This window comes from Calliphora vicina, chromosome 3, assembly GCF_958450345.1.
Source record: "Calliphora vicina chromosome 3, idCalVici1.1, whole genome shotgun sequence".
Taxonomy (NCBI): Eukaryota; Metazoa; Arthropoda; class Insecta; order Diptera; family Calliphoridae; genus Calliphora; species Calliphora vicina.
In genome coordinates, this window is record NC_088782.1 from 128,384,735 (window position 1) to 128,410,738 (window position 26,004).

The window sequence follows — 26,004 nt, forward strand, 5'->3', positions numbered from 1 at the left end:
AAAATAAGATTTCAACCCATTTTGCTTCAAAGTCAATTCGTTCTTGTGATTCATTAAAGCAGCAAATAAGTTCAAATCGATTCAGTGGCCCAAATATAAATAAATGAGATAAAAGATTTTAAATATGAATATTATATTATGCAATTTTCAAATTACAAAATCCACAAGTTTATTGAACTTCTTATATAAATCATACATTTTGTTGGTACATATTTATATTATGTACTATACAAATCTTTAATTATTTTTGCAATTGTCATTTCGTGTTTTTTATTATATACATTTTATGTAAACTACTTTTTTTATTGTAGTATTTTTGCTACTGACTCAGTTTTTGTGCTGTCGTCTGTCACACAAACCCAGACATTCTTTTTCAATTTATCAGTTGGTCATAAAATACATAATAAAAAAAAGTAATGTTTTAATGTTTAAAGTCATATGGAGTGAAAGAAAACAATAACAGCAACAAAAAAATTGTATTATAACTTCCGACTTTAAAATACAAAAGTATTTTAAGAATTCAAGCAACAACCAAAAAAAAAACAATTGCTTAGCATGAATGACAAATGTAAATAAAATTTTTATTACATTTTGAGACAATAAAAGGGGCGTTCACTAGGAAAAGAAAAAACAATATAAAATGAGTTGGAAACGAAGCTATGAATATGTATGGATGGGATATGGCAGTTGGAAAGACATACATATGTCACTTATTAGCAGAAAACAGATCACACTAGGAGTGATCAATCTTAGGAATACAAAAAATTTGCTATAACACTAGGATTTAAAAAAAAACTGTTAAAATCACTTGATTTTGTGCCAACAAAGCTTTACTTTACGATCAAAAATTAAATATTTTTATCTGTAAGTTAAACATTTAGAAAAGTTTCAATTGTTTTATAAACCTCTATTGAATGTAATTTTATGATTTCTTTTTGAAATTTCAAATTTGTTTCGATTTAACTCCTAAAATATAGTGTTATATAAAACTTAATATTATAAAACTTATACAATAAACTTTTGTTGTTGTTTGTTATTGCTTTCCAGCGATTAATTGTAACAATTAAAAAATTTGTGTCAATAAATCATTTCATCATCATCATCTTCTCTTTTTTTATCGTGATCATATAAATGCGTGTACAAAAATTGTATTGTTATTCGTATATAATTTCTACAATATGAACAATTTTTTTTTTATATATTTATTTATTTTTTTTTTGCTCCACACATGCACAACATAATCAATTAACAAAACAAAAACCGTTATATACGTAAATGAAATACAAAAAAAAATATGTTCATTTTTGTATATAAACTATTGTCGTTGTAGTTGTTGTTATTACTGTTGCTATTGAATTCATCATCACATCGTTCATTAAACTTTTTTTTTATACACATGAGCACTCACTCTTATACACAGAAAGAAGAAAATTTTAATGATGAAAAGTTTAACCGCAACAATAGTTTAACAAAAAAAATTACACTCAAAATGTAACTTGAATATTACTATTGTACTACACACCATTTTAAATTGTCATATTTATTTTATTAGTTTTAATTCTGATACGAGGGTAAACGGAAAATTGTTATTTCACATCAACCACAATCAAAATTATGAAAATCTTTCAAAAACATTTACATTTCCGCGGTCACGAACGTGACATTCGTTCACATTTAAAGTGAAAAAAATTATGAAATCTGAATATTTTTGTTCTTATTTACATAGCAATAAACATGATATCCCGAACGAGACCAAAAATATAACTCGTTTCTGCTGGCTCTAGAAAGATGCAAAAATCAGCGTATTGGAACATAATTTATTTAACAAATTTCTTTTAATTAAAATGGAATAATGTAACTATCAATGCAGAGAATTGTCTTATTGGAATGTCTGAATTAGTTTTTGATTTGTCACGCGACATACTTTTCCGTCATTTCTGTAATACCGATAAGTGAAGTAAAATTTATTTTATTTTTTTAAATTGTCTAAATCCTGCCCTAAAGTAGCTTCTACGGAATTGGCCAACTCTCCAGAATCGCTTTAGTTATGTCCGATACTGAAGTTTTGAAAAAAGTTTCCATTGTAATATCACACACTGTATAAAAGTGCTTAAAATTTGAATTTAATAAATTAAAGTAATTTTCCGTCTACTATCATATATTTTTGACATTTTGTACTAAATGCATTCATTCATGGCTGGTTGATTGATACAATCATACATAATTTAAAATATAGTCTACGTTAAATGTTCCAAAAAAAGTGAAACAAAAAATAGTAGAAAAAAAAACAAAGTTGTAATATTAATATGTACCTCAGAATCATTATATACCTAGATATAAATTCATCTTTCTTTGTTTTTTTTTCCAATCTTTATAAATTTTAGTTTGCTATTCATTATTTTTTCACCACATGCCGTTTTATAATTACAGCTGATGTCAATCTTTTAGCTCCCTACTAATGACAACAAACTCATTCCAATACATTACGATTCATAAAAACAAACAAAAACAATTACCTTAAAATAGACAACAACAATAACAAACATAGAGTTTTCTTTGGAAAATACATACTGCAACAAAAAAGAGAGTAGTGACATTTGTAATGCATTAGGGTTACCAGACACACAAATATTGCACATTTTGTTTTCCTAAACAAAAGCAACAACAACAGAACACTATTGCAATTATTTACACTGTTAGAATTACAGTGTTATAGTTTTTGGGTTTCTTTACAAAAATGTAACATTTTCTTTCTTTAAAAATGGTTTGTGGAAAAAAGACAAGAATTAAAATAGGTCATTAGGTTAAATTGTACACATGATATGACTTAACTAAATATTTATTTAGTGAAAGGATGTACGCAAAAAAAAAAACATATTATTTATACCCCGCAGTTACTTTCTTTAGCTTATGAATAGTGTCTAGTTTAGTCTGCTCTTTTTGTATTTAATTTAAATGCTTCGTGGTGCATAACGTACCATATGTAAGTCTCATATTATAATTGTAGGTAAATTGTACAAATGCGTGTCACAATAACAAAAAAAAATACAAATTTATACAGCAAATATGGTTCACGTCAAGTCAGTCATAATTGTAAATTTACACACATGAAAAGAAAGAAATAACAACATCGTGATAAGTAGATAATGTGGTTTGTGCGTGAAAAATTTAACCTTAATAAGGGCATGAATGCCAAGGGAATGTAATCAAAGCTTATTTTTCCTCACTCAAAATGAATATAACTGAGTCAGAGACCTGCGCCTAACATTTATAAGGCGACTGAGCCTTACAGCCGATAAAAAAAAGTCGCCGCCGCCCAAACTTGTTCAGTATAAGTCGGCTCAAAGGCGGCTGTCAGAGGACTAAAGACAAATAACTGAAATTGTAAAAAATATGAAATATTTCCTTAGTAATTTTAAAAAATTTTGGGAATTTCACTTTTTAAATTTAGTCCTCTGACAGCCGGCTTTGAGCCGCTGACGATGAAGTCAGCCACCATTAAATTAGTCGTCGCAGTTCTTGTTTAAAATCAACTAAGATCTACAAAACAGGTAAATGTAAGACCAAAAGCTTGATATTTTATATATATCAAATATTAAGCTATAAAATCAGGGAGACAAGTTTTTATTTTATGTACATTTTAGGGTTAAAATATATGTGTGTAAATTATCGATATTTTTATCTCTTTCGTTGATAGTTTTATTGACATTTATTCATAATTTTTTTATGATACGTAAAATAGGTTTATACCCGTCTAATAATACAGCAAATGTTTTATTTAATACTGACATACATTTCAATCTATTAAAATAAAATGTATTTTTTTATAGTACATCTTTGAACTAAATATAAAAACATAATAGAAACATGCGTTTGTTCTAGTTTCAACTAATTTGAGCGAAACAATATTCAATGAAAAATAAATAAAATTTTTTTAATAAATTTCTATAAAGGACTGTTTCAGAAACATGACCGGAAAACAATTATACTACGAGTATTTTTTGTATGATCTCTCAGTTTTCAAATAATTTTTAAACTTTTTTTATACAAAATTTGAAAATAGTGAATGAAAAGTAAAACAGATAAAAAATTTTGGAGAAAAAAAATGTTGACGAAAAAAATTGGGCAAAGATCAAAAATTGGAAAAAAAAAAGTTTTGTTAAAACAAATTAGGAAGAAAAAATATTTTTCCCGATTTTGACCCATTGTCGGTGGGAATTTCTATATACATATAAGTAGTTGGAACTGTCTATCATTAGATATGCTTATTGTCTATGTTAATGAATTAGTAAACCCGATATAGATAAAAATATGTCAAAAGTCGAGGTACTAGTAATGGATATGGCTTTAACGACTCCAATATCGGGTCGCAAAGGAAAAATGTACAAATTACAAATGGAATGACAAACTTATTTATTATATATGGTAAAGGGTATAAAAACGGCTAATAAATTTTATTCAAACTATCTTCAATTTGAGATTTCGTAACCCAAAATCAAATAAGTTTTCATCATACTTCTCATTGATAAGATTTCTTTAAACTTACGTCTGCTACTTATGCATCATAAAAGCCACTTATGAATGCACATTATACGTTTGAATTTTCAGTATTTTACGAAATATTAATATTTGTTGAAGTAGCCCTTAATTGTTGTTGTTGTTTTATATGTCTGTCTGTCTGTATGTATATCTTATTCACATTGCATTAGGGCGTCATATTCATGAGAATTTCTTCATACTACCACTACACATTAGACTTCGTAATCGTTTTGAATGAGACCTACATTTTGTGGTCATTAAACAGCAAACAAAAACAAATATTGAAAAACAAATAAAAGTTTTTTTTATAGCTTTTTAAAAGAGAAGCATTTTATCAATGTAAAGATATATATTTTTTTTTATATAAAATATATATAAATTATACGATTAGGGAAAACCTACAACAAAATACATACAAACGACTATATATATTTGTAGTGGGACTGATGGCTGGCTATAAAGAATTCTTTGAATGTAAAAGAAATATACACATCCAATACATTTCTTATTAAAGTTTAGGGAAAATGAATGAATGAATTTGAAAAGGTGGAAAAAGGGGATAATTTATTTTGAAATTTCGTAATTTTATGTGTCTATTGAAATCACGTTCAAGAGTGTTGTGGAAGGAAGTGAATTCGGAGGGAATATATTTTAAATAAATTGAAAACAAAAACAAACTCATGATTTCAGAATAAACATATAAGAGATCTATATTCGGATTTGGCGTAACTTATATACTTTATGGTAAAGTTTAAACAAAATTTTGACAAAAACCTATTTGGGTTAAAAATATTTTTCCCGATTTTGACCCATTGTCCCAATTTCTATGGCATTATATACGATGTTGGATAGGTCTTTCAAATGCAGTATTAATTACCCTTGTAAAACTAAAAACAAAAACATTGTATCATCATAAATTATTTGTCTTTCAAAGAAGATTTTCATTTTTTTTTACACATTCAACAAAAGAACAAACTATTAATAGAGTTCTGACGTGTTCTTCCTAAACTTTAAGTGGCATCTTAAACTAAACCGAATAAGTAAAAAAATTCATACAAACGTATTTACGTACATACGTCTGTATGTAATTAATTATAGTAATAAAATACTTGTTGATTACAAATGTTCTGCTCTAATTGCAATGTTTACGTATGAACATAAAAATAAAAAAAAATAAAAAAATAACGCACACACAAAAATAAAACTAAACACAAATTACAGGTAAAAAAACAATACTTTAAGACAAAAGCAGCAAACAAAATAAATTTATTTTATACGCGTGAACAAATAATTTCAATTTTGCAATATTTGAAAATAAATAACAAATAATGCAATCGAGTATAAAAGCAAAAAACAAATTAAGACTGACTTGTTAGAAATGAAAATATTAATTATAAAAGGCTTTATTCATAATCAATTATTAAATTCATTACAGGTTTATAAAACAAAATTAGTTTCATAAAATTAAAAATTGATTATGAATAAGTGGCAATTTATGATATAATTAATAAAGAAATATTAGCTAGAATTTAAATATGAATAACAATTACATATAAATTAATTAAAATAAGGCTTAAAATTTTAAAAAGAGAGTTTTGTTTAACACTTTCTAGCGATTTTTTATCATAGCCATACTTAGAGTTAATTTGGCAACTCTAATTACATACATACATATTCACATTTACAAATTAATAACAATTTTGACAAGACAGGTTGAATTGCATACAACAACAAAACAAAGAGAAGAGAAGAGATACGCCTTAATGATAAATGCATTAAATCAAAACAAGTGTTTTTTTTATAAATAATAATTGAAAAGAAACAAGTTTTTTGTTTTGTAAGTTCAAAAATAAAACGAAAATCAAATAAATAAATATCAAATGAAAATCAATTTGATTTTTGTGCAATTGCAAACTTACACTCACACATAAGCAGTATAATAATTGCAGTCATGTTTTTGTAGGTAAACAATAACAACAGCAACAACATAAACATATGAAACTAAACAAGCAAGAAAAACTGGAAAATTATCATGTAGTTTATGTTTTTCTAGTTGTTGTATTTGTTTTTCGAGGACAACATCTGCATAACAACAACAACAAAAACATACTTAAATTATAGACAACATAATAAAACTGAAGACACGTAGGCGCTTCTAGTTTTTCTATATGATGTCGCTTCCATAGGCCTGTATATGAATTGTCTGAATGGCTGTTTGGTTGTTGTTGTTGTTGTTTTATTTTCTATTGACTTTCAGATAAAAATGACAAAAATTTTAGCCAAATTAATGATTTCTCTTTTCATTATTTATGACACTCAAACAGACTAGATGACCGATTTTATAAATGAAAAAAGAGGTTATGGAAAATAAACAAAATTGTTATTATTTAGTATGTATTTCAAAAATATTCTATTTAGTATCTTTAATAATAAGAGTTCGAAATTTATATCAATTACGATTGCGAGAATTTTCCCCCGGCCTTAGGAGTTAATTTTATTTTATAAAAAAATCAGTTTCGCAAAATGTTATATGGGAGTTCTTAAGCGAATGTATTACATATTTGGAATACAAAAAACTGTCAGTAATTCGAAATTAACAGTAATTGTTAAATATGTATAACAATTAAGAATATTTTATACTCTTCACCAAAGTGTTCTTTAATACATGATATAATTGTAGAAGGTAGAATCACTAGGGAGAGTTTTCAATATTTAGCCATATAACGTCAAACTTTGATTTTTTCATATTTTCTTTTGTTTGACGTTACAAAAATTGTGTGATTGATAATTTATTTTCTACTTTAATATAAATATTAAAAATTATTTTTGGTGAAATTTTTTTTTAATTTTTTTTTGGTGAAAAAATTGGTAAAAAACTTTTAAAAAAAATTTATTGAAAAAAAAAAAATTTGTTGAAAAAATCGAAGTAGTCGCAGCTTTTAAAAGCAGGAAAATCTTTCCAATCTCCTCTCCTCTCTCTACAATAAACTCAAGACTTGCTCAAGTAAACTTGACTTGTGTGAACCAGCACTAATATCTTATATCTAAGCAATTTTTGGGCCGTTTTTCCCGATTTTAAATAGCAACCGAACCAGGACTATAGCGAATATATTGTTATATCAATCATGTATGTGAATTATGTTGGGGCTTTGGAAATTTGATTTCAACCGAAAGACAGACACGACTCCGCTATCTATAACTATCCAGAATATATATTTTTTGTGGTCGCAAATGTGGATATTACAAACAGAATGACGAAATTATATATAACTCACTATGAAGAATATAAAAGGAAAATACATTTTACTTTTATTTAATTAAATTCAAAAGAATTTTAAATATAGGACAGAATCATAGTTCTTTGTAAATTTGTTTAGCTTTCACTAATTTAAGTTTTTCAGAATTTTGTCAAACATATTTGTTTGGCAAATTCCGTCGTACTGTAAATTTTATTTAATTTATAGGTCTTTGCTTACGAAACACACAAAAACTTTGGGAATTCATTGACCCTTCTAATTACGGTTTCTAATCTGGCAAATTTTTTCAATCTTTATCTTAAAGTATACTAGCTCTCTTACAACAGCATGTGTTTTGTTGTTGCAATACTTAAGTTTTTGACAATTAGGTCTCGTCTCTATGTTACCATATGGCTGGCCTTCTTTACGGAACTTAAATTTTCCAAGGCTTATAACTTCCAACTTTTAAGAGATTAGCAAATATTTTTAAATCACTATTATCGATGTAAAGTAAAATAACCTTATAGAGCTTAATTTAACTTCAAAAAGGCTTTACAAAAGTTAGTTTTGGGGACGAAGTCCGCATGCGTTATTAGACATCAGAGAAATTATTGACATACTGTCCTAAATTATCGATGTAACATATATTTTTCGACCTTTATTAGTTATTAATAACCAATTTATTTCACATATCTCTGAAATATACCAATACTAAAAACTATTTAACATTTTAAAAAGATATTTAATATAACTCCCTAATTTTTTGCAATGTTTATAAAATGTGTGTTTGTTAAATGTTTCTAAAAAATAATAACCACTTACTTGTGTAAACGATCTATTTGCTCCGATTCGTTGGACAATTCAATTATAGCGAATAACTCCTCTTCACCAGAACGGCCAAAAATACCATTTGGTACTTTGCGTAAGAATTTTTTCAGCACACTGGCAATCGTATACACCGAATAATTGTCGACATTGACCAAGCGACCGGCTTGTAGAAAATGTATTAACTTTTTCATGGCACCCTGATGGCCGGGTGCTCGAAACACATCTCGGCGATTGGGTGACTCTTTGTTGAGTTTTAAAATGAGAACCAGCAAAGGTCCGGGAATGTTGTCGTTCTTGCACACCTCCTCCAAAGGTACACCAAACTTTACCTTTTCCAAACGATAGGGATACGTGGGTGCCGATGAACCGGGATGGCCACATGAAGTAACCACATTGCCGAAATCAGCAGCACGGCGATGAACACGTTCGGCCCAGCTAGACATGTTGCTTATTGTTGTGTGTTTTTGATGTGTGGGCGATATTTCTTGTTGTTTTATTTTCGTTTTTTTTTCTTTTTTTTCGAAAATCAATCAATTACAAAAAGTCTCTCGAGACTGTGTTGGACTTTTTTGTTGCTTATTTGTTTGATAAAATTGAATTGATTTATTTTAAATGCCCCACAAATAACACACTAAATAGAAATTTAAAGAAAAATTTTTAATTTTACTATTTGTTAAAAGTTTTTCTTAAAACATGTTATTCTTGGAATGCTATTTTTTTCATTTCTCTCGCTCTCGTTTTTAATATATATTTTTTTTTGCTTCGTTTATTTTTTTTTCTACTTTTTCTTGTTGTTGTTATATTTTCCAAATATACACACACATTTAAACAATTTCATTTTCACACAAAATTTTCATTTATTATTGTTGTTGTTTGTATTTCTTCTTCTTGTCATATACTCTTTTCGTATTATTATTTCTTTTCTCTCGTTTTTATTTTATTTAATAGGAATCAACGTTATTAATTAGAATATAAACAAAAAAAATAAACACACATTTTTCGCTTTGTTGTTGCATTGCTTTTGTTTCATAAATTTATTGAATTTCTTAATTAATAATAATGAAGAATATTCATTGAAGACGATTTTGCTGCTGTTGTTGTTTAACTTAAATTTCTTGAAAAATCAAAATAAATTTCACTTTAAAATTTTGCTTTTGTATTTTGTTGTTATTGTGTTTTTCTATCCTGCTTACACAAACTGAGTTTGCACTATTTTATAAAAAAGGAATGTAAAAAATTAACAGAATTTAAAAAAAAATAAACATTACGATGCAGCAGCGTAGGCGTCTTCATACTTAAAAAAATTTAATATTTCTATTAAAATTTGTAATACATTATTACAACAATGCTGCAGCAGTCAGATTCCGCTGTTAGCAGCAAAATAACACAACATTCATTGCATATTTCAAACACTTTGGGGAAGATAGATATACCCTGTATGAAGACACATTCGAAATAGTCGCTGCTGCAGCGCATCCAACTCCTGGATTGATTTGAGGCAGTAAGAAAAAGAAGAAGAAGCAGACAGAAAATTAACACATACAGACTTTTTTGTAACTCAAAAAATTTTCACTTTTTTCTTTTTTTCACTTTCATTGAGATTTATTCACTTTATTTCTTTCGTTAATTGTTGATTATCCAGACGTTAATTGATTCTATGCAATTTAATTTTATTAAATTGTTTTTATTTATTTAATTTGAACTTGTGTGTATTTTACACTTTTTTTGTATGGATTCGCTTTGATTTTTGCTCCGTCACAGACATCTACTCGTTTTGAGTTTCGAACACAAAATAAAAGTTTCTCATTTTGAGAAACTTGTCGTTTTTTCAGCTAACAGTTGTAAAAAAGTAGTATTAAAAATACTACTTTTCATTTAGCTCACTTTCAAACGCTTTACACACACACAGCGTGTGTTTCTTATTGGTTTGACAGGCTTGATGGCCCCTTCATTTCATATTTCGAAAAACCCAATTTAAAAAAAATTATGAATCATTTTATTGTCAAACAAAACAAAGTAGTAGTATTTCTACTACCTTTTCATACAACGGTGTGTTATTTTGACGTTTGACAGTCTGTCGTGTTTTTTTTTCAAAAAACGTTGCTTTCATGGATTACATTTAGCAGAAAACTCGTAATTAATTAAATTTATATTTATTCTAACTACAAATTACGCACAAAATTGAGAGAATTTGTATAGAAAAATAGAACTTTATTGAAATAGACGTATGTCCTCTAATAATGCGAATATGCCTGCCTCTACAAATACTGTGAAACCCACCTCAACGGCAGCTGTCAACAATGCGGCTGAAACAAATGCAACAACAACAGTGTCAACGATTAAACGTGAGTCGTCTTCCACAACAACAATAATGTCGAATGGAACTGCAAAACTGTCCTCCCTAACACCAGCCAGGGACTTGACATTGGGTGGGAGAGGCGGAGGTGCTGCAGCAGCGAATAAAAAAGTATTTTTACCCAACCTTAATGTTGTGAGAAATAAAAATACGTTAGTAGATGATGAAATTAAACAGTGTTTTATTTTAGTACGAAAATAAACATTTTCTGTATTTATTCTAATAGCAATGTAAAAACGTCTAAGGACACTACCATAAGCAGGGGTAGAGGTCGGGGACGTGGCGCGGATCGTGGAACCAGAGGTGGCTCGAGAGGCGGTCGTGGGGGTGCATCCTCACTAATACAAACGACTGGTGTTTTTTCGGAGGGAGCAGGAGCTGTCAATTTACGTCCCACCTCCAGGTCCTCGGGTTATAGCCGGGATGTGGATGATACACCTTCGGCCATGAGAAAGCCCACATTGTTAAAAAGTGAAAAGAAATTAGATTTAAAGGCTGTCTTGGCCAAGGACATAGATATTTTGAAATCCCTAGATGATGTTGATGACGATGATGAATTAGAGCAAAAGACTGATTTGGATAGAATACCCGTACAATTAAATGAAGGTAAGTAAATAGCTACAAATAACAAACAAAATAACAGGAAATGAGAATATTAGCTGGAAGTTAAGCATGTTTACTGCCGGTTATATTCTAAAAAGTCCCATATTAATTTGAATGGAATGAAAAGTGCAGATGATATGTGTAGTTAAACCTATAGAAATGCCTAAAATTTCCAATAATATCCATTATTTTTAAACATGTACGGCTCACTAATTTCATTAAAACCTTTATCCTTGAAACCCTATTAAAATTGTGGCCCTTTATAATACCTAAGGCAAATGGAAATATATTAAATCTGAGGTTAAATTGGAATCAACTAATGCTCAAGCGGAATTAGGTGACTCACAAGAAGGTAACTTTAAGGAGTACAACAAAACCAGGATTTTTTTAAAAGACAGACAATAGATAAAACCTCAATAAAAAATAATAATTGCTATTTTTAAACAGATGCTGTAGCCATAGCATCCCAAATGCAAGCCCTGCTAGTGGCCCAACAAAAAGAGCAACAAAATAAACCATTGCCTCGTTATCCTCAAACGTTAATGGAACTGCTGGAAAACTCGCAATCACAGATATTTTTAATGCAAGTGAGTTAAGGAATCTAATGATATCAAATCGATATTTTTATCTTATCAATTATGTTTATGTAGCTGCCTGACACATTACCCTGTGTGGAAGAAGACGAGGATTCACCAGAAAGTTCTGAAAAACCTTCCACCTCAACAGAAGCCACAAAACCTGTAAATCCTACTGAACGCAAGAAAAAGCCGGTTAAAGCAAATGTGTTGAAGAAAATGGATGAAGGCCAAGTGGGGCGTTTGATACGCTACAAATCGGGCAAAACTAAACTATTGCTGGGTGAAACCTACTTCGATTTGGACATGGGCATGGAAACAGGATTTCTGCAGGTTGTTTTTCATTTTATAATAATAAAATACAAAATATTTATATAATTTTGTCTTCTATATAGGATTTAATGTCGATTAGCTGTAATCGTGATGAGCGCAGTGGAAATATGATTAATTTAGGACCTATACAAGCCAAAATAACCGCCACACCAGATTGGGAACAACTACTTAAGCAGTCTCTAACAGCAGATCAACAACAACTGTAGCATACATTCGTTTTATGTTTAGGATTTTTTATTATTATTTCTCATGTATGTTTGTATATACAGCTTCACAACGGTCTACTATTTTTTGTTAGCGCTATCGGCATTATATTTTATATATACGCAACCCTTTTGTTTTACGAAAAGAAATTAACATTTTTTTTAATTTGCAACAATAAACAATAGTTGAGGCTTAAATCTAAAAAAAGTGTGTATGAAATTTGTTTTAATTTTGCACCTCTACACGGTCCTCAGCTTCGGAAAGTGTTTGCAGATTTTGACCACCTGAGGTATTGCCGGGGGTATTAGTGCGTCCTCGGTAGATATTGCCACGCATATCTATGGCGAAGTTATAGTCAACGGGATTGGCCAAGGCCTGCTCGATAGCCACCTCGAGATTTTCACGGGTAATAAAGGTTTTCGATAATTCCTGTTAACAAACAATAACAAAGGTCATAAAAAGAATATTGTTTTAATGTTTATTTTTAATAAAAATACCTTTTCCTTTTTAACTAAAGCTTCAATTTTTTCCATTCTCTCCTCTTCACGTTCTTGGGCCAATCTCAAACGTTCCTTAACATATTCTGATTTTTCTTGGCTTTCCTTGGCCAAACGTTGCTCTCTAATTGCAGCAATTTCTTGATTCCATTTTTGATTTTCCTGCAAACAACGTTGGAATTCAGCCTCTTCCTGTTCGGCCGTTAAAACAAAATGACCAGCTGTTGAGGTCTCATCAAGACGTTGGTTTTCCTCTCTTAAAAACAGGCGCACCGAACGCAGTTGTGTTCTAAGAATTAAAATAATAAATATATGTTTTCATATGAATAAATGGAGTTTTTACTTGTAGTTATTATGCAAACGCATTAATTCCGCCTTTTCCTCGGGTGTTTGTTGTTTTCTTTCCGGGACACGGAACAATTTTGATTTGGCGGTGGGCAGCCAACGGGGCTTGCGCCTCCACCTCACAAACTCCAAAGCCAAACCCGATTGGCCGGTCTTGCCTTCAGTCAAAGCTAAACGTTGCAAAATACCCGTTGGTGCACGCAACATATTGTTTGTTTAATTTATTGCTATGTTTTATTAATGATTTTTCTGTATTATTTCAAAAAACTTCACGTTAAATGTGTTTAATGAAATGAAAATGAAATATGTTACGCGATTTGACAGTTCAAAAAGACCGAATGAACGAACAGCTGTTTGGGGGGAATTAATTGACAAACTCACCTCAAAACATAAGTTGGCAACGCTAGATAGAGAAAAGTTTAATGTACAGGAATTTAAAAAATATATGGCAGATTTCTTAATAAAACTAATAATAAATTAAAAAATAAGTAAAAGTATACAAAATTAATTAATAACACCAAAAATTATTGAATAGTGGACTAAAATCTTATTTAAGCTTCATTTGGGTATGAAAATAAAAAACCGGAAATACCTTTACAATCGTTGGAAACAGGTCGTTTTGTTAGTGAAATTTTGTGAAATGTATTATGTTCATATACAAATGTTTAATAAGTGAATTGAAGTGAAAAACTAATACAATCATCTAATCTCAGGATATATACAAGGTACATAACATAAATAAACTATATAAAACGTATTTCTGTAATGTTGAATGCACTGAGTGTGCTGGGTACAATAGCCATAAAGAAAAATGGATTTAGTTGCAGTTTTTTAGATATGGATTTAAGAGGATTGCCAATAGGTACATAAAAATTTTGAGGTTTGATTCCAACGCATCCTTAAATTCTTTCCGGCAATATCAAAACATCATTGTGTCAAGATATACATATTAATAACAGTGAAATCCGCAAACGAGCGCTTACTCCACAGATCATTTTTAGATAAATGTGTTTGTCCATATGTAGAGCAACAAACCCCCATGTGTTTCAAGAGATTCCATTGCATGCAAAAAGTGTTGTGGATTTCATGCCGGAGGTGTGATTTTTTAGTCAATGAAAATTATCGCCATGTTACGGTCAATGGCGTTCACTATTGTTCCATAATGGTAAACTACAAAAAAATAATGAAATACCTTTTTCATTATTTTACTTTTAAAATAAAACGCATATGTAGGTATTTTTTAAATTTTCTTTCACAGAATTTATTAATAAATTCGTACATAACACATACAGATTAGTGATGCTTGAGTTTGTTGTATTTTCTTAATAATTAAATATTCATGTACTGCACAAATACACAACACACATAGTACAATATATATAAAATAACAATTATCGCAAAAAGTACTTTATAAAAAAAGAAAAACAGAAAACAATATTATTCTTCATTAATTTTAAATTTTAACAAAACGAGTGAAGTGAAGTTTTTCAGTTTAACAACTTCACTTTCATATGTCTTTATCGGTGTCTCCGGAAACCTGATCGAATAGTGGTGAATCTCTTTTAGACAGCGGTGTAGTGGGTGCCGATGACGATGAGACAGAACAGTTGCAACACGATGAACTATTAGATGACAAACGCTTGCGTTTCTCATTTACATCGGAATTTCTACGTCTTTCTGAACGCATTTGAACATCAGTATTTTCTTCATCATTTTCAGGACGTTGATGTTTGGCATTAGCACAAGTTCGCAGAGTGGGTACTGTAGTTAGGAATTCATTGACTTTGCAATGATAACGATGCGTTTGTTGCTGTTGGTTGAGTAAATTGAGTTTGGTTTGATTTTGATATGACCTTTTCAAAATGCAACTGGTCAGTAGAAATGGTATGGCTAGTATGGTTAGTAGACCAATAATTAATATCAACATTACATCGATCAGTATAGAACTCCAAAAGTTTAAATGATGTGAATGTGGCTTGAGGTAATCTAAACCATCTGTGCTCAATGTCATCTCAATGGCATTAAGAGTTTTTGCCATGGGTGTGATGCTATCCAAGTTTTGTAATAATTGATTTTTTAATTGTTTCACAGATTGCTGATAGTTGGATTTGTCCCCCAATAGGTTTTGTATGGCATACATTAACTGGTCATAAGTTAAGTCATTGTAGTTGAGCTTATAAGCCGCCTTTAGTTGGTAAAGTTTTTCAGTTAATACAACTTGTTCTGGGGTAATTGGTATGGCCAATATATTTTTTTCAAAATAAAGAGCTTCAGTAATGCTCATAAAACCACCAGAAGTTATAAATACTTTAACATTGTTATGGGCTAAAATAAAACAAGAAACAAATTTTGTTAAAAAAAAATTTTGGATGAAAACAATAGGTGAAAATTTGTTTGGTTATAAAAATAATAATTGTTACACATATTAAAAGATTTAAATATAGTTCTTATTTACCCAATATTGCCTGCTGAGGCCACCAATTGTGTATCATTATTTGTGAGCTAACATTTAAAGTTATAGGCAAAGTTTCCTGCTCATCGTATTTTATTATAAAACGCATTTCCGGCAGTGATTCAAAGACATCAAAAAATAGTTGCAGTTTTTCTATAGGAAAATCATAAATATTGGCCCCAAAACTCATGTAAATCACTCCTTGTGTGGCTCCTTCAATAAATCCCTTAACATGCTAAAAATATATGTAAATTAATCGATAATGTTTGCATAATAAATTACATTTCAGACTTACGTTTGGCAATTGTAATTCTTTTTGTGAGGTTTTCAAATGTATGCCTGCAATGCCCAGCATATTGGGTAGAAATGCCCGTGGATATTGCAAAACTGGATGTGTATTTATTAAGGCCAATGATAGATTTTCAGTCAGTTCTTTGTGGTGGGGTAGTTCTTTACACCAGTTGGCAAGTTGGCATAGTGGTTCAAAGTGTTTAGTATAAACAGCCTGATGTGAGATCATATGGAAAAAGGAGTAGGTAAGCTTTTCGAACATAGCCATCAATGTGTTGACACAGCGCTGCCAAAATGTCATATCTTTGGCATAAGGCAAAAAGTTGCTAGGATCCAAGGCAGCGTTTTGGGGATTGCCAAAACGTTGATTTAACCAGGTATTCGAGCCACTGGGGCTCAAAACCACTGTGGGTACTTGATAGTAAAATGACAACCTAACAATGTCTTTTTTAGAGAAGAAATAACATAATATTGTTTTAAAAATACTTACCCCAACAGGGCATCACTTAAAAACAAATCAACTATTAGTAAATCAAACTTTTGTGGTGACTGCAGCAGTTCTCGTACTTTAGAATTTTGCAATATACAATCAGTATTACTGGTGGTGGCATACATGAGACGGGTAAAATGCTCCATTACGGATTTTGCATGCATTTCTTCTATATCAAATGATAAACCCATTTCCAGCCAATTGTCTAACAAACCCTCAACTTTTATTTCACGAAATTTCTCTGGGGGCAAACTATTTCCCATTTCCATATTATCCATTTCGTAGGGACTTATTAAGGTTACTGTATGATTATTCTGCTCCACTAATTGCAACAAAATGTGTTGGCCAAATAGATAATGGGATTTCCATACACTAGGCAGCACGGCCAATATATGAGCTCCCTGGCTTTGTAAGGGATTTATTATAATTACAAATAAAACCTGTAAGCACCATATCGAAAAAATGTTTGTCATTTTAATGCCCCAATATTCTTAGTTCGATTTTTACTTTATTGCTACTGCATTCATTTGGGTATAACAAAATATTATGATATGTAGGTGTGCTGCTGCTGTTTAAGTTGAAAGTCTGGTTTTTGCCATCCCCTCCCAATTTTCAATGAATAATAATCCTGTTTTTTTCTGCTGCTGTTTCTTTGTCTTTGAGTGTAAAATTTTTCCAAAAAGATTATATATACATTTGCACTTCTTTTACATAATGTTGTTGATGTGAAAACTATGTTAATTTTATTAATTATTAATTTTCCAATAAAGTAATGATTTTTTTTTTCGTATTTGTTTGTTGAAATGTGAATTGCAAAATACGAATTATAAACAAAACAGAGAAATAACAACCCCACTTTAAGCTAAGACAAAAGAAGAAAAAAAAAAACAACAACAATGTAAACAAATGTCAATAATACAGCTGTGCTGTTCTGAGTAGGGTTACCAAGCCAATTTAAGCACAACAATGGAGGTTATTGATAAATTTATAAAAAAAGAGTTGTTGTTTGCTGTTATTTCTAGCCAGTAAGAGATTTTGAAAAATTCCATTTTAATTGAAATAAAAGTGGAGTCAAATCTTATATAGTCATATCCGCCTGTATGTAATCAACTTTCCGTAGCCCCCAAATAACTTACATTACATTGGCTGAGATATAATGGAAAACTAGGACAACCTCGATTTTTGGCAAAATCGGTCCACAAATGGCTGAGATATGAAGAAAAAACCAGGACAACCTCGATTTTTGACCTATATCTGGATTACTAAGTCATTAATATAGACAACATGGATATCCAATAATAGATTTTCAAAGACCTTTGCAACGACGTATATAAGAACATAGTAAGTTGGACTTAAAATGGGTCAAAATCGGAAAAAATATTTTTTAACCCAATTTTTTTTTTCACCAACAAAAACATAAAAAACAAAAAAAAAATTAAAAAAAAATAAAATAATTCGAAAAAATTATTTTTCCATAAAATTAAAAAAAAAACAACTATGGAAAAAACATAAATTTTGTTTACCGAAAAATATTTAAAATTTGTATTTTGAAGTATAATTTGGTTATTAAGATTTGGCACAGCCGAATATAGCTCTCTAACTTGTTTTTACTTTTGACTTGATGAGGCACCTCAACTTTAAGAAAAATCTACTTTTATTTATTAGTAAGATTTTAATCCAGATATAATTTGTTGTAAAGTTACATCATGGTTTTTAAAAATGTTTATAAAGTAGTGATGGCAATACTTTTTGAACAGCTGACTTAGTCAAGCATGCGCACTCTACAAACAAATTAAACATCAAGCAAAAAACAATAAGAATAAGAAAAAACAGAGAAAAAACAAAAGTAACTGTTTAACCGGAAAGTCGACAACAAACGGTAAGTTTTAGCGGAAATTTCTAAAGCGGATTTTAAATATTTTCAGTAATAAAATGTTATAATAGCTAAAGTAAATATATTTCGTAATCCTAGAGTGTTAAATACACAATTTTAGCATAGAAAAATTATGTTACAAACAAAAATGATTAGACCAAAAATAATTGGACATTAGCCAAAGATTAGCATTGAAATCTAACAATTTTTTCTTTTGTACATTTTAAAAAAAGGCAGGGAAAGTGAAATGAAATTATATTTACGAGAGAAACGAGCAGGTGCTAACTAAATAATTAAAGCCTTTTGAACAAAGTGTTACATTTTCATTAAGTGTTTTTATTTTAATCTTATTTTTTTTTTAGAAATAAAGTAAACAAATAATAAAGTTTAGTTGATAAACAAAAGCAGCCAGAGGCACAAGACAAGGTCGTGCTTGCAACAAAACAAAACCATTACATCTTGTTTGTGGAGAATTAAAATAAAAACGCATTATATTACGTAATTGTCCATAAACAGGCTATTATTAAACAAATTATTCAACAATTGCTTAAAATCCAAGAGTATTAAATAAATAAAAAAAAGAAAAAATGCAAAGTGAGTATGAAACAAACACAAAATCAATAAATTTTGTGGTAAGGGTAGGCAGACATTTTTATTTTATTTTTTTGTTTTTTTTTACAGATTTACTTACAACCCGCATTGATGTTGACAAACCTTTATATGATTTATCAACATTTGCCGGCCGTTTCAGGCATTTTGCCTGGATGACCGATCCCCGCACAGTCATTCTGCCTAGCGATAAACTATTGCAGGCCAAGCAGTTTATAGAATCCTATCGCAAGGGCCAAGAGCCGGCTGGCACCACTTCGGATAAAGTTAAATATGCAATGAAATTGTATAATTCTGCCTTTCACCCGGACACCGGAGAGCTGCAAAACTTTTGCGGACGCATGAGTTTTCAAGTAAAGTATACTACAACTATTAATAAATCGTTCACAACACATTTACACTCAGCCATTAATTTAATACCGACTATAATTGCGAACGAGTAACAACAATGTCTTTTGTTAAGTAATTAAAGCAATTGCCCCCAGTACATCAATTGGCTTTTATGTGTAGAGTGAGATGCCAGCAATTGCATTCTGCTGTGTTCAATTGTTGTCATTTGTTTGCCATATAGAAGGCCATGAAGCACGAACAAATTTTATATGTTGGTTTTATAATGGTTGAAAATTATCTAAAAAACCTTTTGGGCGTGGAATTTCAAAAACAGAATCTCAAACTTCTGACTACTAATATTGCATAAAAGAGATTATCATCATTAAACTTTAAATTAATGTTAATATGCACCACAATATTATCTCTGATTTCAATTAAATACGACTTAATTTATGAAATACAAGAGTTCATTGAATAAACACCAGACACTTTAGATTATTACAATGGAATGTTAGAGTTTTCGTTAAAATGTTTTTTTAAAATCTTTAGCTTTAAACTATATAATATCGCGAGATTATATTCAATATCCTCCAACCTAGAATTCCTGGAAAATTAGTTTTTTAAGGCAAAATAATCAGCAAACAAACTGCCGAGATATGTAGTAGAAATATTAAACAACCTTTCCTGAACCTGGACCTTTCTGAAAAATACCCATATGCAAATCGATTTTTTGTTTAAAGAGGTCAAGGGTAATTCTTGACGGTCTTTAAAACCTTATATTTCCATAATTAGTTTATTTGAAATTTTAAAAAATACAACAAAGCATAACCGCTTTTTCATTTATAAATAGATTCTTAATTTCTATTTGTATTTGTATAACCTCTTAATTATTTTTAGTTTTATCACAAAATCATGAATCAATATAATTTTATTCTAAGCATTTGCTGTTGTTGTATATTGGCATCCTAACGCTTAAAAAAGAGGCACGTTTGCAAGAAGTCTCGTGATATAAATGGCAATGAATATGACGTACATATGTAAATGTTAGTGGTGGCAATTTTGAAACATTGCCAAATGGCTGTATAATTTAATAGGATATTTATAGCTATATGTATAACACATTAAAACTATATGTAGATGCATATATAAATTAAATTATAATAAAAGATTAAATCGTTTTGTTGTTGTTGTTTTAGGTACCCGGTGGCATGTTGATTACGGGTGGTATGTTGGCATTCTATCGCACAGTGCCAGCTGTTGTTTTATGGCAATTTATCAATCAATCGTTTAATGCTGTTGTCAATTATACAAATCGCAATGCTAATTCACCAACGTCCGTAACACAGTTGGGAGTGGCCTATGTCTCGGCCACCACATCGGCCCTAGTAGCGGCCATAGGCTGTAAAAACTATTGGAGCAAGAGAGCCTCTCCAATATTTCAGGTTTGTTATTATTACTTTTCAAATATTTATGATTTTTTTTAAAAAAATTTATGTTTTTTTACCTCTTTTGTAGAGATTTGTGCCTTTTGCTGCTGTGGCTGCTGCCAATTGTGTTAATATACCTTTAATGCGTCAAAATGAAATTATCAATGGCATCGATGTTAAAGATGAAAACGGCAATGCTGTGGGCAAGAGCCGTGTGGCCGCCGTTAAGGGCATTAGTCAAGTGGTATTTTCTCGTATTGTTATGGCTGCCCCGGGTATGTTAGTTTTACCCTTTATTATGGAACGTGTGGAGAAATTACCTATTTATAGAAGAGTGAAATGGTTCAATGCTCCCTTCCAAACAGCTTTAGTGGGATGTTTGTAAGTACCCAAATTTTTTGTAAATTTTGTTCATTATTTATAATTTTATTAGGTAGTTGCATATTATTAATTTGAATGGATTTTCCTTAATCATACATATTTCCGAAATCTTTAAAAAAATGTACATATTAACAAATTTCTTTATTAACACTGCATATATTTCCCTAAAACCTTATTAAACAAGTTTCCCAAACATTGCTTTAAATAGTTTAGATTCGGTTGAAGATTTAAATATTTTCGAAATATAATTATTGTAAAATTTAAAATGCAATACCAAATGCAAATTAACATTTTAAGTTTTTGTTTGTGTTTTAAAATTAAATTTACGAAATTTGAAAAAGCTTTTTATATTTTATTACATTTTGTATATATTTAGTTCTAGTTCAAGTTCTAGTTCAGTTCTAGTTCAGTTCTAGTTCAGTTCTAGTTCAGTTCTAGTTCAGTTCTAGTTCAGTTCTAGTTCAGTTCTAGTTCAGTTCTAGTTCAGTTCTAGTTCAGTTCTAGTTCAGTTCTAGTTCAGTTCTAGTTCAGTTCTAGTTCAGTTCTAGTTCAGTTCTAGTTCAGTTCTAGTTCAGTTCTAGTTCAGTTCTAGTTCAGTTCTAGTTCAGTTCTAGTTCAGTTCTAGTTCAGTTCTAGTTCAGTTCTAGTTCAGTTCTAGTTCAGTTCTAGTTCAGTTCTAGTTCAGTTCTAGTTCAGTTCTAGTTCAGTTCTAGTTCAGTTCTAGTTCAGTTCTAGTTCAGTTCTAGTTCAGTTCTAGTTCAGTTCTAGTTCAGTTCTAGTTCAGTTCTAGTTCAGTTCTAGTTCAGTTCTAGTTCAGTTCTAGTTCAGTTCTAGTTCAGTTCTAGTTCAGTTCTAGTTCAGTTCTAGTTCAGTTCTAGTTCAGTTCTAGTTCAGTTCTAGTTCAGTTCTAGTTCAGTTCTAGTTCAGTTCTAGTTCAGTTCTAGTTCAGTTCTAGTTCAGTTCTAGTTCAGTTCTAGTTCAGTTCTAGTTCAGTTCTAGTTCAGTTCTAGTTCAGTTCTAGTTCAGTTCTAGTTCAGTTCTAGTTCAGTTCTAGTTCAGTTCTAGTTCAGTTCTAGTTCAGTTCTAGTTCAGTTCTAGTTCAGTTCTAGTTCAGTTCTAGTTCAGTTCTAGTTCAGTTCTAGTTCAGTTCTAGTTCAGTTCTAGTTCAGTTCTAGTTCAGTTCTAGTTCAGTTCTAGTTCAGTTCTAGTTCAGTTCTAGTTCAGTTCTAGTTCAATTCTAGTTCAGTTCTAGTTCAATTCTAGTTCAATTCTAGATCAGTTCTAGTTCAGTTCTAGTTCAGTTCTAGTTCAGTTCTAGTTCAGTTCTAGTTCAGTTCTAGTTCAGTTCTAGTTCAGTTCTAGTTCAGTTCTAGTTCAGTTCTAGTTCAGTTCTAGTTCAGTTCTAGTTCAGTTCTAGTTCAGTTCTAGTTCAGTTCTAGTTTAGTTCTAGTTCAGTTCTAGTTCAGTTCTAGTTCAGTTCTAGTTCAGTTCTAGTTCAGTTCTAGTTCAGTTCTAGTTCAGTTCTAGTTCAGTTCTAGTTCAGTTCTAGTTCAGTTCTAGTTCAGTTCTAGTTCAGTTCTAGTTCAGTTCTAGTTCAGTTCTAGTTCAGTTCTAGTTCAGTTCTAGTTCAGTTCTAGTTCAGTTCTAGTTCAGTTCTAGTTCAGTTCTAGTTCAGTTCTAGTTCAGTTCTAGTTCAGTTCTAGTTCAGTTCTAGTTCAGTTCTAGTTCAGTTCTAGTTCAGTTCTAGTTCAGTTCTAGTTCAGTTCTAGTTCAGTTCTAGTTCAGTTCTAGTTCAGTTCTAGTTCAGTTCTAGTTCAGTTCTAGTTCAGTTCTAGTTCAGTTCTAGTTCAGTTCTAGTTCAGTTCTAGTTCTGTTCTAGTTCTATTTCAGTTCCAGTAAAACGAATATTTCACCGATAGCTTTTCATACATTTTTTTTAACCATTAACAAAAATATAATTCTGGCCAAAAATATTTTTTTGGTGAAATTTTTTTTTTTATAATTTTTTACATTTGCTAATGATATGATAACAAACTTATTTTTACTCCATCTTGTCTGCTTTATAATGTTTTTTTTATTAACAATACTGTCGCTCCTCTCCATCATATATTGTCACTTTTGAATATAACTAATCCCACCAAGCACCTCTAACTTTGTATCAGTTTTATTCGCCATTCATACTTTTTTTTATTGGATTTTTATCTCAAAATAAGCAAAAACTGACCAAGAAATTAATATATACCTTCAATTTTACCTTAGCTTACTCTTTATGGTGCCTACAGCGTGTGCATTATTCCCCCAGACATGGTAGGTTCTCTAAATTGTTTTCAATCGAACGAACTACAATTTTTAAAACAAATTTGCAATTTTTTTTTCTGTGTAGTTCTTTAAGCACCTCCACCATCCAGCGTTTCGAACCTGAACTCTACGAAGAAATGAAACAGGCCACTAATGGTAAAGTACCCCAAAAGGTATACTTCAACAAGGGTTTGTAAGGAATCCCCAGAAACTTTGAAAAAAATCCTAACAACAAAGACAATACTAAATAGCCCACAAAGAAAGGCTAATAAGGATTTACAGAAAAGCATTTACTTTGAAAATGTTCCAAGATTTTAAGTAGACTTTTAGTTTTATAAAGGCTTAAATGGTTAAACTGTGTGTTTTTTTTATTTTTTCATTTGTGTGACACAGTATTCTTTATGTATTTTTTCTCAAAATTTTTATTTTTTTTTGCACAAATTGGCAATTTGGTTTTATTAAACTAGTGTTAAAAAAAGTGTTCAATGTCTTTAGGTTTTTGTATTATTAATGAATAAAGTTTGATTGCTATGAATGTAATTTGTATACAATTATTCTGTAAAACCCCCGTTTGTTAAGGTAAGCTGCTTAATGAAATTAATAGATTTTCTTTTATCTTCAAGATTTCTTTATTATTTTTCAAAATATTCTGTTGTTTGTTTTACAAGTTTTACAAATGTGCAAAAATGTTTAGTTTTTCTGTTTTTTATTAAAAATGTTTCTTTTGCAAAATTCTGTTTTTTTTTTCTTCTAATAATTTGGCCTCGTTTTAATAGTGATTTTATTTTTGTATTCTTTTTTTTGTTATGTAAATCGTTTAACACCAACTTTTTTTTAAATGTTTGTACATTTTAAACGTTTAAATACCATTTAGTTAATCTTATATAAATAATGTTTTAAACAAATTTTCAATTTAGTTTAACAAATAAAATTCTTTTTTTTTTATATTAATCCTTTTTTAAAACAACTACAACCATTTTGCAAAGCAAAGCTTTACCTTTGAAGTACAAATTAATTTATTAAGTTTCTTAAAATTGTTTTTTTTTTTAAATTTTTGTGTGAAAAAAGAAATGGATTTGTTAATACTTAAATTTTACAGGTGGTTTTATAACATTCATTAGTCAAAGTTGTTTTATTTCTTGAGGGAGTTACTCTATAAATCGTTTCGAAAATGAAAATTGTTTAAATACGTTGTAATTCGAAATTTTTGTAAACCGAATTATTGAGAATTATTGAGTAATGGTTTTCTTTTAATCGTAATGAAAAATGCTTAATTAACATAAATGGGTTGCTTTTACTAATATATTTTTTTTACACAGCCTTTTGTATAATTTTCCAAACGCCCTGATTAATAATAGTTCTTTTGTACAAGTTCCAAATAATATTTTGTTTCCAATTTTTCTTGTAGGGGTTTTGGTTTAATAAATTTATTTGCATTTTGATAATTTCTAGTAAAAAAGAAGTTTATGAAGTGAAAAATATGTAGAATTTATGATTTTTTTTCTAATTGATTTATCAAATAAGACAAATTTATCAGCCCAATTATGAATAAAAATCCGCGGGTGTTTTTTTTCCTTTTTCCTTTTCCCATTTTTCCTTTTCAAATGTAGTGTTGAAAATGGGGGAAGGGAAAAAAATCGCGCTGACTTTTTTATTCATAATTGGGCTGTTTTAAAATGTCGGTGTGAATATTAAACAGGGGTCGAATTACCGCATTCGTGATCGAATGAACTATCGAATCGAAAAATAATTTCGGTTATCTCAAATAACAAAATTACGATCAATTTTACTCGATATCGAATGTGGTAATTCGGCCCCAGGACATTTGAATAGCAAGCTTGCAATTGCAAAAATGTTTGCTATTAGTTAATACTGTCAAATATGGCTGTCAAATACAAACTAAATGACGCAGCTAGTTAAAATTTTGACAGGAGTCAGTTGACAGATTCTTGTTCGAAAAGTCACGGACTCTACAAAATTCACAACTGATTCGAACGGAATTTTTTCAGTAAAGCAAATTATCGATTGTATTCGTGATGTTCGTTTGTTTATGTCAATTCTAAATAAATGATTAAATTCTGAAAGAGACGTTTAGAATATAATTTGATGGTAATACTACTGCAGAGTAAGGGGAAATTACTGTAATAAAACGTCCATCGAACTGGGTGAGGTATTATCGAATATCGAGAGATATCTGTATATTTACTGATAGTAAGGCTGCCGTTAACGGCATGTCTTCACGACATGCAGAGCAGAGTAATTGTATAGCAGATGAATTGGCCCGAAGAGAATCGATGATGGCTGAGGCCGCGATTTATCCATTTTCTGGTATTTCCC

At 30.1% G+C, this 26,004-nt stretch overlaps 5 protein-coding genes across 14 annotated transcripts in view; 2 read left to right on the plus strand and 3 right to left on the minus strand.

The window, feature by feature from the left end:
- The window catches only part of RhoGAP71E (Rho GTPase activating protein at 71E), a 53,066-nt gene extending 42,671 nt beyond the window's left edge, over positions 1 to 10,395 (minus strand). For 8 of the 9 annotated variants that reach the window (XM_065503230.1, XM_065503233.1, XM_065503231.1 and 5 more), the window contains exons 1-2: positions 10,147 to 10,395; positions 8,598 to 9,812 (exon numbers count right to left, since the gene is read on the minus strand). In XM_065503230.1, the coding sequence (XP_065359302.1) occupies positions 8,598 to 9,046 (449 nt within the window). In that variant the 5' untranslated portion in view covers positions 9,047 to 9,812; positions 10,147 to 10,395. Of the gene's footprint in view, positions 1 to 8,597; positions 9,813 to 10,036 lie in introns of all 9 variants that reach the window. The other variant, XM_065503228.1, reaches the window with a different exon arrangement.
- Positions 10,396 to 10,677: 282 nt separating this feature from the next.
- RpIIIC53 (RNA polymerase III subunit C53) lies at positions 10,678 to 12,881 on the plus strand. Of its 2 annotated transcripts, XM_065503671.1 has the most exons (6): positions 10,678 to 11,111; positions 11,186 to 11,565; positions 11,837 to 11,914; positions 12,010 to 12,149; positions 12,213 to 12,470; positions 12,533 to 12,881. In XM_065503671.1, the coding sequence occupies exons 1-6, from the start codon at positions 10,831 to 10,833 to the stop codon at positions 12,674 to 12,676; spliced, it is 1,281 nt and encodes a 426-aa protein (XP_065359743.1). In that variant the 5' UTR covers positions 10,678 to 10,830; the 3' UTR covers positions 12,677 to 12,881. The 2 variants fall into 2 exon arrangements, with proteins under 2 accessions (XP_065359743.1, XP_065359744.1); XM_065503672.1 differs by lacking the exon at positions 11,837 to 11,914 and having other exon boundaries at positions 10,679 to 11,111.
- On the minus strand, positions 12,683 to 13,836 carry mRpS26 (mitochondrial ribosomal protein S26). Its single transcript, XM_065503673.1, has 3 exons — positions 13,515 to 13,836; positions 13,172 to 13,460; positions 12,683 to 13,103 (listed from the first exon to the last, which is right to left on the minus strand). Exons 1-3 carry the CDS (start codon positions 13,721 to 13,723, stop codon positions 12,900 to 12,902), a joined length of 702 nt encoding a protein of 233 aa, XP_065359745.1. The 5' UTR covers positions 13,724 to 13,836; the 3' UTR covers positions 12,683 to 12,899.
- A 914-nt stretch (positions 13,837 to 14,750) lies between these two features.
- Ugt316A1 (UDP-glycosyltransferase family 316 member A1) lies at positions 14,751 to 17,604 on the minus strand. Its single transcript, XM_065503829.1, has 4 exons — positions 16,750 to 17,604; positions 16,264 to 16,693; positions 15,972 to 16,203; positions 14,751 to 15,841 (listed from the first exon to the last, which is right to left on the minus strand). The coding sequence occupies exons 1-4, from the start codon at positions 17,220 to 17,222 to the stop codon at positions 15,024 to 15,026; spliced, it is 1,953 nt and encodes a 650-aa protein (XP_065359901.1). The 5' UTR covers positions 17,223 to 17,604; the 3' UTR covers positions 14,751 to 15,023.
- A 902-nt stretch (positions 17,605 to 18,506) lies between these two features.
- Sfxn2 (sideroflexin 2) lies at positions 18,507 to 24,202 on the plus strand. Its single transcript, XM_065505230.1, has 7 exons — positions 18,507 to 18,628; positions 18,985 to 19,216; positions 19,304 to 19,584; positions 20,758 to 21,003; positions 21,077 to 21,369; positions 23,629 to 23,676; positions 23,753 to 24,202. The coding sequence occupies exons 2-7, from the start codon at positions 19,210 to 19,212 to the stop codon at positions 23,862 to 23,864; spliced, it is 987 nt and encodes a 328-aa protein (XP_065361302.1). The 5' UTR covers positions 18,507 to 18,628; positions 18,985 to 19,209; the 3' UTR covers positions 23,865 to 24,202.
- The last annotated feature ends 1,802 nt before the right edge of the window (positions 24,203 to 26,004 follow it).

Bases quoted from the DNA above. Each gene is read 5' to 3' on its own strand.
- RpIIIC53 (XM_065503671.1), top strand. From the start codon at position 10,831: ATGTCCTCTAATAATGCGAATATGCCTGCCTCTACAAATACTGTGAAA. The intron at 11,566-11,836 runs GTAAGTAAATAG...ATAATACCTAAG, and splicing joins ACCCGTACAATTAAATGAAG to GCAAATGGAAATATATTAAA. The intron at 11,915-12,009 runs GTAACTTTAAGG...ATTTTTAAACAG, and splicing joins ATTAGGTGACTCACAAGAAG to ATGCTGTAGCCATAGCATCC.
- mRpS26 (XM_065503673.1), bottom strand. From the start codon at position 13,723: ATGTTGCGTGCACCAACGGGTATTTTGCAACGTTTAGCTTTGACTGAA. The intron at 13,461-13,514 runs GTAAAAACTCCA...TTTAATTCTTAG, and splicing joins CGTTTGCATAATAACTACAA to AACACAACTGCGTTCGGTGC. The intron at 13,104-13,171 runs GTATTTTTATTA...GTTTGTTAACAG, and splicing joins CTTTAGTTAAAAAGGAAAAG to GAATTATCGAAAACCTTTAT.
- Ugt316A1 (XM_065503829.1), bottom strand. From the start codon at position 17,222: ATGACAAACATTTTTTCGATATGGTGCTTACAGGTTTTATTTGTAATT. The intron at 16,694-16,749 runs GTAAGTATTTTT...AGACATTGTTAG, and splicing joins TTAAGTGATGCCCTGTTGGG to GTTGTCATTTTACTATCAAG. The intron at 16,204-16,263 runs GTAAGTCTGAAA...ATATATTTTTAG, and splicing joins AAGAATTACAATTGCCAAAC to CATGTTAAGGGATTTATTGA.
- Sfxn2 (XM_065505230.1), top strand. The intron at 19,585-20,757 runs GTAAAGTATACT...TTGTTGTTTTAG, and splicing joins GCGGACGCATGAGTTTTCAA to GTACCCGGTGGCATGTTGAT. The intron at 21,370-23,628 runs GTAAGTACCCAA...ATTTTACCTTAG, and splicing joins ACAGCTTTAGTGGGATGTTT to CTTACTCTTTATGGTGCCTA.